At 43.5% G+C, this 14,347-nt stretch overlaps 1 protein-coding gene across 2 annotated transcripts in view; it reads right to left on the reverse strand.

The window, feature by feature from the left end:
• Positions 1 to 14,347, reverse strand: part of AKT3 (AKT serine/threonine kinase 3) — a 148,356-nt gene that overhangs the window by 62,644 nt on the left and 71,365 nt on the right. Inside the window, exon 3 of one of the 2 annotated variants that reach the window (XM_029047144.1) lies at positions 5,815 to 6,455. The exons of the other annotated variant lie outside the window; for it this stretch is intronic. Within the exon in view, the coding sequence (XP_028902977.1) occupies positions 5,815 to 5,932 (118 nt within the window). The 5' untranslated portion in view covers positions 5,933 to 6,455. The remainder of the gene's footprint in view (positions 1 to 5,814; positions 6,456 to 14,347) is intronic. 2 annotated transcript variants of the gene reach the window in all.

Consider the following 14,347-nt stretch of genomic DNA (forward strand, 5'->3'; position numbering starts at 1 on the left):
CCACTGACTTTAACGACAGAGACCTATCACAGGTTCCGACCACGGCGTGAACTGTAAAATCCTGGGCTACCTCATCCACCCCTAACGTTACATCCAATCACTGTCAATCAGATCTTCCCCATCCCCTCCACTCTCCTCGGGCTTCTCCGTTCCCGCTCTCCTTTCTTCTGAGCAATTTTCCTCCCCTCTCCATGGTCTTACTTTGCCCCTCTCTCCAGCTGCCTCCCTCCACCCATGCTGATTGAAAAACCAGGGATACGTGGTGCCCGCTCAAGCGCCACGGTAGAAGCAAGGTGCGGATAGAGCCCGGGTCTGGAAGTCAGAAGGCCGTGGGTTCTAATCCCGACTCTGCCCCTTGTCTGCTAGTGACCTTGGGCAAGTCACTTCACTTCTCTGGGCCTGTGACTCCATCTGCAAGATGGGATTGAGACTGTGAGTCCCACTTGTGACAGGGACTGTGTCCAACCCCATTTGCTTGTATCTACCCAGACCTTAGTACAGTGCCTGGCTCAGAGTAAGTGCTTAACAAATACCACAATCAGTATTATTTATTATTATTAGAAGAGGCAGGAAAATGCTAGCAGGGTCCCGGCTGGAAACCTCCTAAGGGTCGACCGACCGGTGGGGATGTGGGGCGGTGGGAGTGCTTCCAGCAGGGAGCAATCTACAGTATCCCTCTGACTTACCTGCCGGGCCGGGTCGGCACGGTCGAGGACCTAGTGGCAATCGAGCCTTTGGGGACAGACACCCCACGATATGACCATTCGTGCTCCAGCCGCATTTTCGAGGAACGTAATCCGGTGATATCGTGGGGTCCGTAAGTAATTAATAGTAAAAGCGGCTCGATGTTACCGCAATCATTTGTACGGGATGTGATTTCAAAAGTCCAGACTTAGCACAAAGAAATGAACCCACGACGACCTTCAGTTGCCTCTTCCCTGCCACGTAAATCCCTTCATCTCAATTGTCGAGTGTCGGGGTGGCTGGATGTACCAGAAGAGGATGACTCAACACCTGTTTGGAGGTTCCTACGGCACCTCGGAAGTACTAGAAGACCAAAAAGAAGAACCAGAACGTACGAGAGCAGGAGTCGGGCGACTACGAGCAGAAGTGACCCAAGTTTGGCCCTTCCATGCATTTCTGATCTCGACACGTGAACCAACTCTATCTTGAGCCTACAAACTCCTGGTTTCCCCAACGGTTAGAAACGAGAGTGGTCAGGTGATCTGAGGGTAGCACAGGCCCAGAGAACGCACCGCCAACCCATCCGGAGTGTCCCACCTCTCTGTTGTGTGGGGAGGGGGTATTGGTGGGCGTTAGTGTCTGGCTCGCGACCACCTCCACCCTATGGATCGATCGATCGATCTCTCCTCCCCGAAGCCACCAAAGAGAAGGTGGGAAGAGAGTCAGAGGAAAGTATCCGATTCCATGGCCTGCCCTCCACGTAGGGCTTGGGGAATGTTCCAGCTACCCGGAAGCACTACCCCCCGCACTTGACTTCTGGCTATTCTACCGGTGCTTCGGAGCAGGTCGGGTGTTCCCCAAATCACGCCAGGTTTGTGCCCCCTGGATCCCTGCCAGGCTGAAGACCCCTTGCTGCTTTCTCCCAGCTAGAAGAGGTTCCCCAAACCAACCCTGCCCAACCCCCTTCGCCTTCACTTGCCCCATGGATCAGAGTTGAGGGGAAAGAGAACTGGGGAGCAACAGGACCCCCAAACCCTTTCTTGTACCCCTTCCCTGACTGTACCAGACAACCTTCCCCGTTCCACCTCCAAAGACAGTAGGACCCTGCTCTTCCCATCCACAAGAAAGACCCAATGAAAAGGGTTGAAACTGAAGAACAAAAAGCCCATTAATACGACTACCAACTCATCAAAATTGCAAGCAAAATCGTTTTTAAAAATGAACTCATTTTATAATTCATACAAAGTATGAATTCAGTAATTGCAGACATCATCGTGGGTCACATACATCTCCACTGTAAGTCGTACAAAGCATTTTCTATATTCTAGAAAGAATGAAATTCTTATAAAACCAATTTGCTTTAGTAGAAATCTTTCTTAATAAGCAAGTTTATCTTAGTGTCATTATGGAAGACCGATAAACCTGAAAAAAAGCCATTTTTAAAGACCTTTCTACATTAAATGAACCATTAGGCACACCAAGTTATGATAAGGTGTATCACTTGTATCCAGAACCATCAACACGGAACCAATCTCAGATGGAAACTGGCCAGAAAAACAGGCACTGATCCTCACACGGAAAAGGCGTTCTCACCGTATCCATCCCTAGTCCTAAATCATCGTTCTACTCTTAACCTGACCTTCTCACTGCTTATTTTGCCAACAATTCTGGCCCCTGCCAGCTTTCTTTGAATGGCCTGCATATATTGTCCCTACAAAGTTTTGTTTCTTACAGTGAGGTCCCGTCAGACGCCAAATTGAAAGGTCTTTTGGAAATTACAAGTTAGTGTTTCAGATCATTGTTTTCAGAACACGCAGATACCTGCTGAGAAAGTATTAAAGAAGGAACATGCAGAAGATATTCCTTTATTTCCAGTCTTCGCCATCGACTCTATTTCTAGAAATGGGTGCAAGTAACTGCTCTTTCCGTGGCTGAAACAAGATTCTCCTTCATAAACTCTCTCCAAAGTTGGCCAATAGGGAGGGGCTCCACAATTTGCGCTTCAGCACACTTGTACGTGCAGAATTCCAATCCTAAACTTAACGTCGGCTCTTCCGGGAAGCCCTCCGGGGTTCCAGATGCATTTTGGTTCGCTCAATCAGATGAAGCCGTTGTTCCCCACACTTGGTTGAGGTTTACCATGTCGGATGCATCCAGAGGCATAATATCGGTCCTGAAGTTTCTTCGTGATTTAATTTTTATTTATATCCATATAACGAGCACTTTGGCTCTTCCGACTGCCGTGATCATACCATTCAGCATGCTCGTTATTTCCATATGACAGGTGGTGCTGCATCATTTACTAAATTCAGGCTATCCACTGATGTGGCTTCATGTCCATTGATTTTATAACTCTGCTGTACTCTCCCAAGCGCTTAGTACAGTGCTCTGCACAAAGTAAGCTCCCAATAAATACCATCAATTGACTGATTCGTTTGTTCACTCCGCCTTCTCCACTTTTCTTCTTTGTCCCCCTAGTGTGCTCATGTTCATCGACATTATTTCTGCCCTGAAAGCATCTTACCCGAAAAGATCTCTTTAGAACATCTGAGGGCTTTTTTTGGTCCTACCTGGCTATCAGATCAAGAAGACAAGTAGGCAAATATTCAAAACTAAATCGTGGTTTAGGGATTATTAGGTATTTTCACCAAATATGTTCAGTCTCCAGTCAATGAATCACTTTCTGGTCAAAGTCTTCAGGAAAGGCTCTAATACGGAAAAATGGCACCATGTTGGGATTTAGAGATGCTGTGTTACTGGCAGAACTTCAGCAACTCTACCCTGCAGGTCTGGGATGGGTTCCAAAGTGCTTTTTTGGTACATTTCTGTATTGCTGTCAGCAAAACCTCCAGTCTAGGTTATAATTTTTTCCCCTACCAGAAGCCTTATCAGAAGACTCTAAATCGTCTTTAGATGGTATCCCTCCCTTTACAGCTCAACAGTTTACACTGGCCATTGTTGCCAAAGTTACCAACGGTTACGTATAACAATAATAATAATTATGGTATTTGTTAAGCGCTTACTTTGCGCCAGGCACTGTTCTAAGCACTGGGGTGGATGCAAGCAAATTAGGTAGGACACAGTCCCTGTCCCATATGGGGCTCACAGTCTCAATTCCCATTTTACAACTGAGGTAACTGAGGCACAGAGAAGTGAAGTGACTTGCCCAAGGTCACACAGCAAACAAGTGGCGGAGCTGAGATAAGAACCCACGATCTTCTGACTCCCAGGCCCGGACTCTATCCGCTACGCCACGCTCCTTTCTTCTGACCTGATTCTCCTTTAAGGGCCTCTTATCGTAACTACACTCAGATGAATATTAATTATATGACGAGCAGCAGCGTAGCCTGGTGGAAAGAGCAGGGGCCTGGATGCAGAGGGCCTGGATTCTAACCCCAGTTCGGCCAGTCGCCTGCAGTGTGACCTTGGGCAAGTCACTTTACTCCTCCGGGTCTCATTTCCACATCTGTAAAATGGGGATTCAATGCCTGTTCTCCCTCCCACTTAGACTCTGAGCCCCATGTAGGCCAGGGAACGGAACCAACCTCATTATCTAGTAACTATTCCAGCCCTCAGAACGTTCTTGACTCATAATAAATGCTTAAGAAATAGCAGAAGAAGAATAACCATAATAATAATGATGGCTCCATAGCCGCTGCGGTAAAATGAGTTCAGGCTTCATTCATAAATTTCTCTGGCTGTCTTTCTAGGGTTAATCTCAAGTATTTTACATCCTATTGTTGTTTGAACTATCATGTATCTTCTGAAGATGGGGTTCAATTCAGATCCTAGCAAGGATGGCCCTTCTGCTTCCTGCGTATCTTTCAAAGACGGAAGAAGTGATTATTAAAGATGATTTTAAAGAAGAGCCCAGATGATAATTGTTAGCTGAAGGATCCATGACGTGGACTAACAGTGTAATAAATGGGAAACAGAGATTAAAAAAAAAAAGCTGCTGGGTTGTACTACTATCACTTCAACTAATTTTCAAGATCAGTTCAAAGTCACGAAATACTTCCTTTAAATTAAAGCCATAAGCCCTTTCTCCCCAAATATATGCACCTGCAAATGTATTCTCTCTACGTCACAGGGATGGTGTGAAGATTAAACTCAATAACATCTGCACCGGCACTTGTGGAAAACTAAAAGTGCTATACAGATGCATGCCATCAACTGCTTGTCTACCATTTTCAATGGGCGCTTCCATTATGACTACTACTATTATTTTTGGAGAATTCTGAATGTTAAAAGATAGTTGATCTACAAACCGAGTGGAATAATCTTCTCAACACATCAACGCTGCTGATCTTAAAGAATAATTCTGCAGAACCGCAATCTGAAAAGCAACGTCGGTGTTAGCTACAAGGTCTCTGGCGGCCACAGAAGTATACGTGAAACAAATAAACACGTCTGATTCATCAGAAAGGCATTCTAACTAAGGAGACCATGAACTGGATTCATGCCATGACTGGGTGGTCTAAGTGAAAATGATACTGAGCCGAGAGAGGGGGATGTGTATTCTAGCTCCAGCTTGGCAGCTGACTGTATGTCTTTATCCAAGACGCTCTACCTGCTTCTCCACAGTTAAAACAGGGCTAATGGGGCACCTCACCTCTATCATGCGGTAAGCTCGTCCTCTAGACTGTAAGCTGGTTGTGGGACGGGAATGTGTCCACTTATTGTTACACTGTACTCTCCCAAATGCTTAGTACGGTGCTCTGCACACAGTAAACGCTCGGTCAACGCGACTGACTGACTGAAATGATCTGTGGAAGCATTCTGAATTCTGCAGGATGGGATGATTCTCATTATTATCATTATCATTCGACAATGCTCGGCAGTTTTAGGGAAGTAATAATCACGTAAAAATGGAGATGGGATAGAAAAAAAAACGTGTTCTACCACAGAAGGGACTGAAATACACTTCAACTATTATTAAACAAGACCCGTAGAATTATAACAATAACAAAAAAAGCCTAGAGATTGGAAGTTTTCATTCCATTCAAATGGCATGTTAAAATATCATTCTGGTAAAAAGACAAAAGCATTTTAAACAACAGGCTTTGTCAAAACTCTTAAAAAAAAAAAAATATAGTTCTACGAGTTGAACTCCCGCTTGGCGTTCCCTACCAGTGATGCGAAGCCCATTCATTTTCATGCCTGGTGACACGGGAGAGTTTGATTTACTTGGACAGCAAATATTTAGGAGCCTAAGAATGATCTGCAGTGCAATATGAAACATCTTCATTGCTTTTCCCCCTTAAAGGAAGAGATCTCACAAGCCAATACCATAAACATCACCGAGTATTTATTGACTGCCCAGAAAGTGAACGAGAGTGAGCTAGGTGCTAAATATCTTCGGAACACAATCGCGAAGAAATACGTTTCTGTTAGAAGCGATGGCCAGCGTGTTGCGGTAGCACTGATCACTTGTAGTCTCTTTGAAACTGCCTTTCAGGTTTTACAATGAGCATCGCAAGTATGAAATTTCAATCCGCTCCACTCGGTGTATGTAAAAGCCCGACAGGATAAAGGAAGAGAGTTGTGCGTCTCTCCTGGTTAGATTCATGAAATGTTTAAAGCCTTTTAAGCTAATTTCGGCCGGTCCATTCCTCATATGTGTCCATTCAAATTTGTTCTTTTCCCTCAAGTGGAAAATTGGAAACTTTCAATTCTGTAGTGCTGTCTGAGGAACACAATTGCATTGGCCAGTTGTCATCATTCAGGTTTGAGTAGTGATGTCGATTACTCTTCCAAAAAATGCTTGATGGCTGCAAAACACGCAACAAAGCATTAGCATCTTGCTCCGCAATCAGTCATCTTAAATTATTGCTCATCCAAAAACTCACGAGCCAAAGATATTCTTGCAATTGGCACAATGAAAATGTTAACATTTCTGTCCAAATTTCTCTGGCCAAATTTGGGGAAGACAGGTTTCTAGATGAGTTGAGCAATGAAATTTCGGGGGTGGTGGGGGAAAAAACAAAAAATTAAAAAAAAAAACCAAAAAAACCCAAAACAAATGCACTCTTTCTTCACCCATTTCTTCATCCAATCCACTTGTGATCAAGCAATGAAGATGTACCATCACTGATGAGAAAACATACTGCACATTCTGACGCCTTGACTTTCACAGGACTTCATCAAACAGAGCATTTGTTCCCATATCCTTGTCGCATTTGAGGAGCACACAAGAGTTCTCCTGTGAAAACCATCTCATGCCAATGACAAGATGTGCTTTATGGTCAGACTTTCATGTGGCATAAACAAAACACCTCCAATTTTCTGATCTTAAGCTACTGCCCAAATTCTTCAAATCGCTTGAGTTTTCCATCAATGGTTTTCTGCATATTGATTGATGAAGTCACATCCCAAACCAACAACCTTCTCTTTCTGTGGCAATTTCACCCACTGTGTACCTAGATCTGGCACATTTACAACTGAAGAATGTGTCCAACTGATGGAATGACCGGTATTACCATGGAGCTAGCCGGATGGAACAAGGCTTTCTGGTTTGGGGGGTTTTTTAGAACCCCATTTTGGTCAATTTTGCCCTTTGATGCCAAGATCCCTTAAAATATTTCCAGAGGCACCCAAGTGTTCTGCCGTACAGGCCGCTTCTTTGGACAAGCTGAAGAGTCAAGAAATGAGCATCCGACACATAACGCGGCAACTTCTTGTCGTTTGTTTTTAGTGCGAGCCGCACAAAGGAAACAGGTCCATACTTTTCTTTGAAGCTGATGAGTGACTATGATATTCACTAAGTATTCTAAACACAAGATCGTCATGGAAGAGTCACACTCACACGTTTTATATTGAAGGGAATTGGAAGACTTCAATATGATGTTTTTGCAAGAACAAAAGGTCCAAACAAACTAACCAACAGAAAAATAACATCTTGACAATTTAATGAAGAATAAACTGTGAGGTTAGTTTACATAGCAGAAGATCTGCTGTGGAGAATTACTCAGTTGGTACCCAGCTTCCTGCTGGGTTAAATGTACGCTAAATTATTATTTTGCTTACATTTACGCCCTTCTAGATTGTGAAAGCAATGCTTTCTTTGTAATGCTTACTGCGTAGTTAAAAAGAGGAATCTAATTTCACACACTACATTAAAAAATGCAGGGTAATTTGACAACATTTAAACAGAATAACCCCGGCCCGGGTTTTAAAGCAGTAGTTGCCTATGAGGAAGATATACTCTGAGAATAGAAACCTGTTGTTGAAAAATTTTACCTCCAGAGGAGAGAAGACCAACCTGGAATGCCTTCCCAGCAGAGGGCTCAGAAAAAGCATGAGATGAGGAAGCAAGGTCAAAAACAGTGTCAGGTCTGCAGAGAATATTCTAGAAATATATACAGGACAGGCACTGTTGCCCGCTAGGTCGTAAGATCTGTAAAGACGGGGTTCAAATCTTTTACTCCTTTGCTATGTTCCCAGGCTCCAGGACACTGAAGGCATTCGATAAACGCTGCTGACGGTGATAATGGCGTTTGTCTCTTCAGCCAAACCTGCATGGGTAGTTCAAGGTCATCTTAAGGGGCAAATCTGAGGGCGGATGAAGGCACCCGTTCTTTCTCCCTCTTCATATACATCTACAAGCAAGCACGCATACTCACGCACGCACACACACACACACAACCTTCCTAACGAAGGAGAGGAGATGAAAACAGAGACACAATGAAACCACCTGACGGTCTTTTTGAAAGTATTTAGAAAAGATAAAGTGGTCATTTATCTTAAACACCTGAATTATCAATATAGCCAACTCTACATCTGGGCAGATTATCCTCATCTTTCTCCATCATATTTCTTGCCTTTGGCCACTTTCCAGTATACGGAACTTCACGGCAGATCTGATATGGAAAAAAAAGTCATCCATGACAGACTTGTCTATCACTTTTCAGCACAAATAACAGAGCTTTAACAGAGAAATTTTTACATGAACCTAGGAATTTCCACGCTCTGTCAATTCTGGGTACAATTGCTTTTCCCATCTCCAGATATGACTTCCTCTTTAAGTTTGCATTAAGATGAACCGGTAAACCATACCGGTTAACTGCTCATTACCAAAAGTTAAAGCCGTCACTTTTAAAAACAAAGATCTTTCCACGCGAAAATCGGTGGAAACCGATTTTAAACAACAAAAGGGAAACAAATGTAGGAAAGATTAAAGTTTGGAATGTCTGCCTACTGCTCTTTCGCTGCTAGACTTTCAGCTATCGCTTTATACTTTCAGTCACTTTGAATCTGAAACTTACTCTTGATTCTTAGTAAAATTGGGGATTCGTTCATCATTCCTCCTATAGGAGAAACCTTCAGCAGTATTAGGATGATACTAGTTGTGAGAAACAACGATGACTGTTTTGCTAAGCGCTAAATTACATACCGACCAAGGTAAATTACGGTATTTTGTATTCTCTGTGCAATGATATAACTAACTGAAGGTGGTGAAAATGATCGGGGAGGAGAAAGATGGCATAATTCAGTGAGTTTTGCCAAAATGTTAAATACGATCAAATAGCAAGACTCAGCCTGCTTTAATAGACTGTTTCTACCCTAATTAACTTGAATCTACCCCACCATTTGGAACAGGAAGTGTTTGCCAAAAGGAAAGCCCTTACAAATACCATTAAAAAAAACAAATGGGGAGTAATAAAGGCCAATGGCCTCCAATGAGATAAGACCCAGCAATCTCTGTTCACGGTCAAGTATGGTGATCCTCACTGGGAGACAGCCATAAATCCACTGAAATAAGCACTTTTTTTCACCCACAAGATAGACCTGGGAACATTGAAATGCTCCCCAGTTTGACAAAAGCCAAACTGCAAAATTGCACCAAAGTATCTGATAATCTGGGCAAGCTCCCACGGAAGCATCATGGCCTAGTGGATAGAGCACGGGCCTATAAGTCAGAAGGACCTGGAGTCTAATACCGGCTCCACCACTTACCTGCTATGTGACCTTGGTGAAGTCACTTAACTTCTCTGTGCCTCAGCTTCCTCATTTGTAAAATGGGGATGAAGACTGTGAACCTATGTGGGACAGGGACTGTGTCCAACCTGATGAATTTATATCTACCCCAGTGTTTAATACAGTACCTGGCATATAGTAAGCGCTTAACAAATATCATCAAAAAAAAAAAAGGTCCTCGACAGGGCTGGGAAAGGACTCATGTTTAATTGTTGGAGTAATCCACCCCATATTTTGCTTCGGTCGGGACTCTGGGTCCAGGAGCTGTTTAAACCACTGAAGCTGGGGAGACGGTCTGGGATCTCGTTCTGCCCCCCACATTAGCCCCAAAACCGACTCGATGCTTGTTGCTTCTTACTGTCTGCCGTTGCATGACTCCTATACTTCCATTTCCTCTCCTTGCCCCACAGAGGCAGATCGATCACTGGCCCTGCCGCCTGGAACCCCTAACCTTCGCCTCCTCACCTCTAGGAAGCCCGGCCCCCTTTCCTTTGAACAAAAAGAAAAAAATGATTTTAAGGGAAGTTCGAAAAAAAGAACAAATCCCTTTGGCAATTGACACTGGTTCCGTATATGTATTCCTCTAAAGAGGAGGTAAGCAGATGAGCACGTAATAACTGAATACGCTAATGTAGCAGAAGTCGAAGGATATTCAAATTGAACAAGATTGAGCCGTACAATATCTTATGACACTATCTTTCGGGGTTCCTGGTCACAAAGCTGTAGAAAACCTACTTCTCATCTTTAAAAATGAATTTACTTATCGTGGCCCTCTGAGGGCACTGTTACCTAGCTCAAGGACATAAATCACTTTTTATCTCCCCAGCGGTAGCTACAGATTGAAATGGGATGCCCACTTCTTATTTTGACTTAGCCTCCTCGCTTTTACCTCTCCTCTTCCTAGCCCCACAAAACAGTCAGCTTGGGAATTTGCAGAATCACTTCTGAAAAGATGTTTCTGGGGCAGATATCGACAACCACTGGTGTGCATCGTCAAAAATACAAAAATGCCTTCGTCTGTCTTAACCAAGACACGATTAAATAAAACATTAGGAGAAAATGATACAAAATGTACCGAGACACATCTCTACTGCAGAGTGGCTACCTTCCACCTTTTATTTCTTTTTTTCTTTTCACAGAAGATGCGAAACAACGAAATCATTCTTAAATAGATAAAAAGGAGTTTTAAGTTATCACAAGTGTTCAACCCAAACTACAAAATGCTGTTTTTACATGTTACCGCCAGCTCATAGTGACCAAAAAAATATTTTTGTCTAAGAATTATTCATTTTACCACAAGCGGGGGATTTCCAACTTTATACTTGTACACTGCAACAGTTTAGAAGGATTCAGCAATATACAGAGAGCACCTCCTTCAAGAGCCCTCCTCGATCTCAACAGCCACTGAAAAGTTTGATTCGCACCATTTATGTCATCAAATCTATCCGCTTAACACTTAGGACGAGCAGGAGTAATAGGATCGTTCCCTGAGCCAGCAGAGGCGGGAGTTATGACTTGAAAAACGAAAGAGCATGCATCTTCCTGTCACTGTTCTACGGTGTACGTTCAGTTGGAGATTTTTCCAAAGCTGCGAGCAAACGGGCGCAGAAGGACAGCTCTAAGGCCACCCTTGCTTGCAGGCCCGCTGAAGAGGAGGAGGATGTTAGAGAACAGGAACCAGAACAAAGTCAGCAAGGCCGGTGGGGAGGGGAGGAGTTTGGGGAATTTAATGAGGCAAAGTAGGTTGGAGATCCACAAATCACCTCCATTTAAAATGAAATAAGATAGGCAGCTCTGGAATCGTATGTGTTTTTTTTTAAAAAAAAGCCAAAACCACTCATTATGATACATAGCCATTTAATACATATGAAAATATACAGTAAGCTTAGGGATACCCATTTTTAACATTTCTAGTGCTGAAAAGAATTACGTGCTTTTCAAAATAAATGATTCCGGAGAATCCCAACAACAGGAAACCTTTACATTTCTCTGTATTCGATCGCATTTACTGAGTGCTTGCTGTGTGCAGAACACTGTACTAAGCACTTGGAAAGTACAATTCAGCAATAAAGAGAGACAATCCCTGCCCCCACTGGGCTTACAGTCTAGCTTATATTTCATAACTGATCATTTGAATATACAAACTTGAATTCTTATTGCTGGTTTTTGGTCTTTCTCCTTCGATTGTGAGCTCCTTACAGGTGATACTCTGCCTAAATCATTTTTCTCTGTATATCCCCAAGCACTTAGATCAATATCTATCCAACAGAGGTACATGATCATTAATGTGATGGTGATACTATTTGCAAAATCATCATTATTCTCATCAATGGAATTTATTGAGTGCTTACTGTGTGCAGGGCACTGTACCACATGCTTGGGAAAGTACAACAGAGTTGGTAGACACGTTTCCTTCAGTAAGGCTTTGAAGGGTGGGGAGAGTCACTGTCTGTGGGATATGAGGAGAAAGGGCATTCCAGGCCAGAGGCAGGATGTGGGCGAGAGGTTGGCGGCGAGAGAGACGAGATCGAGGCACAGTGAGAAGGTTAGAATTAGAGGAGCGAAGCGTGCGGGGTGGGTTGCAGTAAGGTGTCCGAAGAGTCCCCTGGCTCTCCACTGCTCCCCATTTCAGGCACGGAGAGACTGTCAACCACACCGTCCTGGCCCAGGCCAGAAGTGACTTAGCCGGACCAACAAGTGCTATGGCCCACACACATCTACTCAATGGGCTAGTGACAGTCAATCGGGCGACTAAGCACATGCCGCAACACGTCTCGGAACCACGTTTCCTGCCTAGGCCTGGCTGCTCCAGTCCATTTCTAGTTCAGAAAGATCGTGGCCACCATGTCGTTTCTCAACTCTCCACAGGATCCATTTTTCTACCCATTTTAACATTCCTGTCACTTTTTTTCTGGATCTGAATTTTTTTATGGTATATGTTAAGCATTTTCTACGGGTCAGGCACTGTTGTAAACACTGGAGTAGAAACACGCTAATCAGGTCGGACACAGTCCATGTCCCACATGGGGCTCACAGTCTTAATCCTCGTTTTACAGATGAGGGAACTGAGGCCCAGGGAAGTGCAGTGACTTGTCTAAGTCACCCAGCAGATGAGTGGCAGAACCAGGATTAGAACTCAGGTCCTTCTGACTCACTTTATCCACTAGGCGATAATGCTTCTGTTGAATTGCTTGTGAACAACTATTCCAAAGAGGTACCGAACGGTAGGCAGAGTACTCAAACCAAGGCACCGACTCTAAGAATCCGCATTCGATTATAAGCTCCACGAAGGTAAGGGACCAATGTCATCTGCTTTCATTGTACGTGGATATCATCATGGACCCCACAGATCCATGGGGGACAAAACAAACACAACATCTCTCTTTTACACCGCCAGTCCCCTGAGGGTCAGGAACCAGGTCTAATTCCCAACTCTGTATTCTTTCCCAGGGCTTAGTACAGTGCTCCGCACACTGTTAGTGCTTAATAAATACTACTAATACGACTCATGTACTTCGGCTGTAGAGGATACTCAGTTCAGCCACAGAATACATTTTCACTGGAACGTGATGGCAGAAATTAGGGGAAGTTCTTCTGACCAGGCACGTGCTTGAATAAAGTATGACACAGTCATATATGACTAGAGTTGGGGGAGGCAATCCTTGCCCTCAGGAAGCTTACAGTCTAATGGAAGAGACAGATGTTAAAATAGATAAGGGAGAGGGGAAATAGAGTGTCAAAGGAAATGGTTGGGCACAGATAAAAACGTGGCATCAGACATGCCCTGAGTACTATAACGTGAGTTTTTTTCCTCAAGGCAAGAGATCTGCAAAAACACACCCCTCGGTCCAGTCTGTGAGCCTGTTGTTGGGTAGGGATTGTCTCTATTTGTTGCCGAAATGTACTTTCCAGGCGCTTAGTACAGTGTTCTGCACACAGTGAGCTCTCAATAAATACAAGTGAATGAATGAACTGTTTCCTCTTACAGGTTTCTCTTTAAAAATGCTACCCATTTAAGTATTCAAGCGTATCTAATATGAATTTCAGGTTTGGAGTACATCTTTCAAAGCCTGAGGGTTTTGTGGTCTGAACATCAGACTGAAGACCCAAATCCCATATCCCAAACTATTCAACCGTGGGTCCCTGAATCAGCAAGATCACCTCACTCTGTCTCACAGTCCGAGATTCAATTGATGTATAAGAGATAGTGGAGACTGCCTGATAGGAATAATTACTCCGGCTTGGAAATATCAAAAGGACCACCCAGGGGTGCCAAGAGCAGAAAAAAAAAACATTTCTCTTACTGCTGTTTTATGGCCCTTTGGTCAGTGGGAGGTATTATCCATCCATCCCTTCTTAAAGACCCCTTAGTCACTCAACTGTGCAGCAGACTACTTAACCTCTGTTTCTTTCACTACGAAGCGCAAATGTTGTGAAGTTCAAATGGAGCTTATAAAGTTCTCTTCCCCAGTCACATCAACCAATCAACAGTACCATGTTATGGACAGTAAAGGTAGTTATTATTACAAATACAAAATCTGCCATCTTGCATTTAAAGAGAATGCTGGGAGAAAACAATCATGCCCTGACATGTGAATGCAAATGGACATATTTAAAATAATTTCCAATCAGTAGACTGTTACTGAGGTTCACTGAATTAATTACTTTTCAGAAATCCTTTCCTGAA

This window comes from Ornithorhynchus anatinus, chromosome 19 (genome assembly GCF_004115215.2).
Source record: "Ornithorhynchus anatinus isolate Pmale09 chromosome 19, mOrnAna1.pri.v4, whole genome shotgun sequence".
In the NCBI taxonomy this organism is placed as follows: Eukaryota; Metazoa; Chordata; class Mammalia; order Monotremata; family Ornithorhynchidae; genus Ornithorhynchus; species Ornithorhynchus anatinus.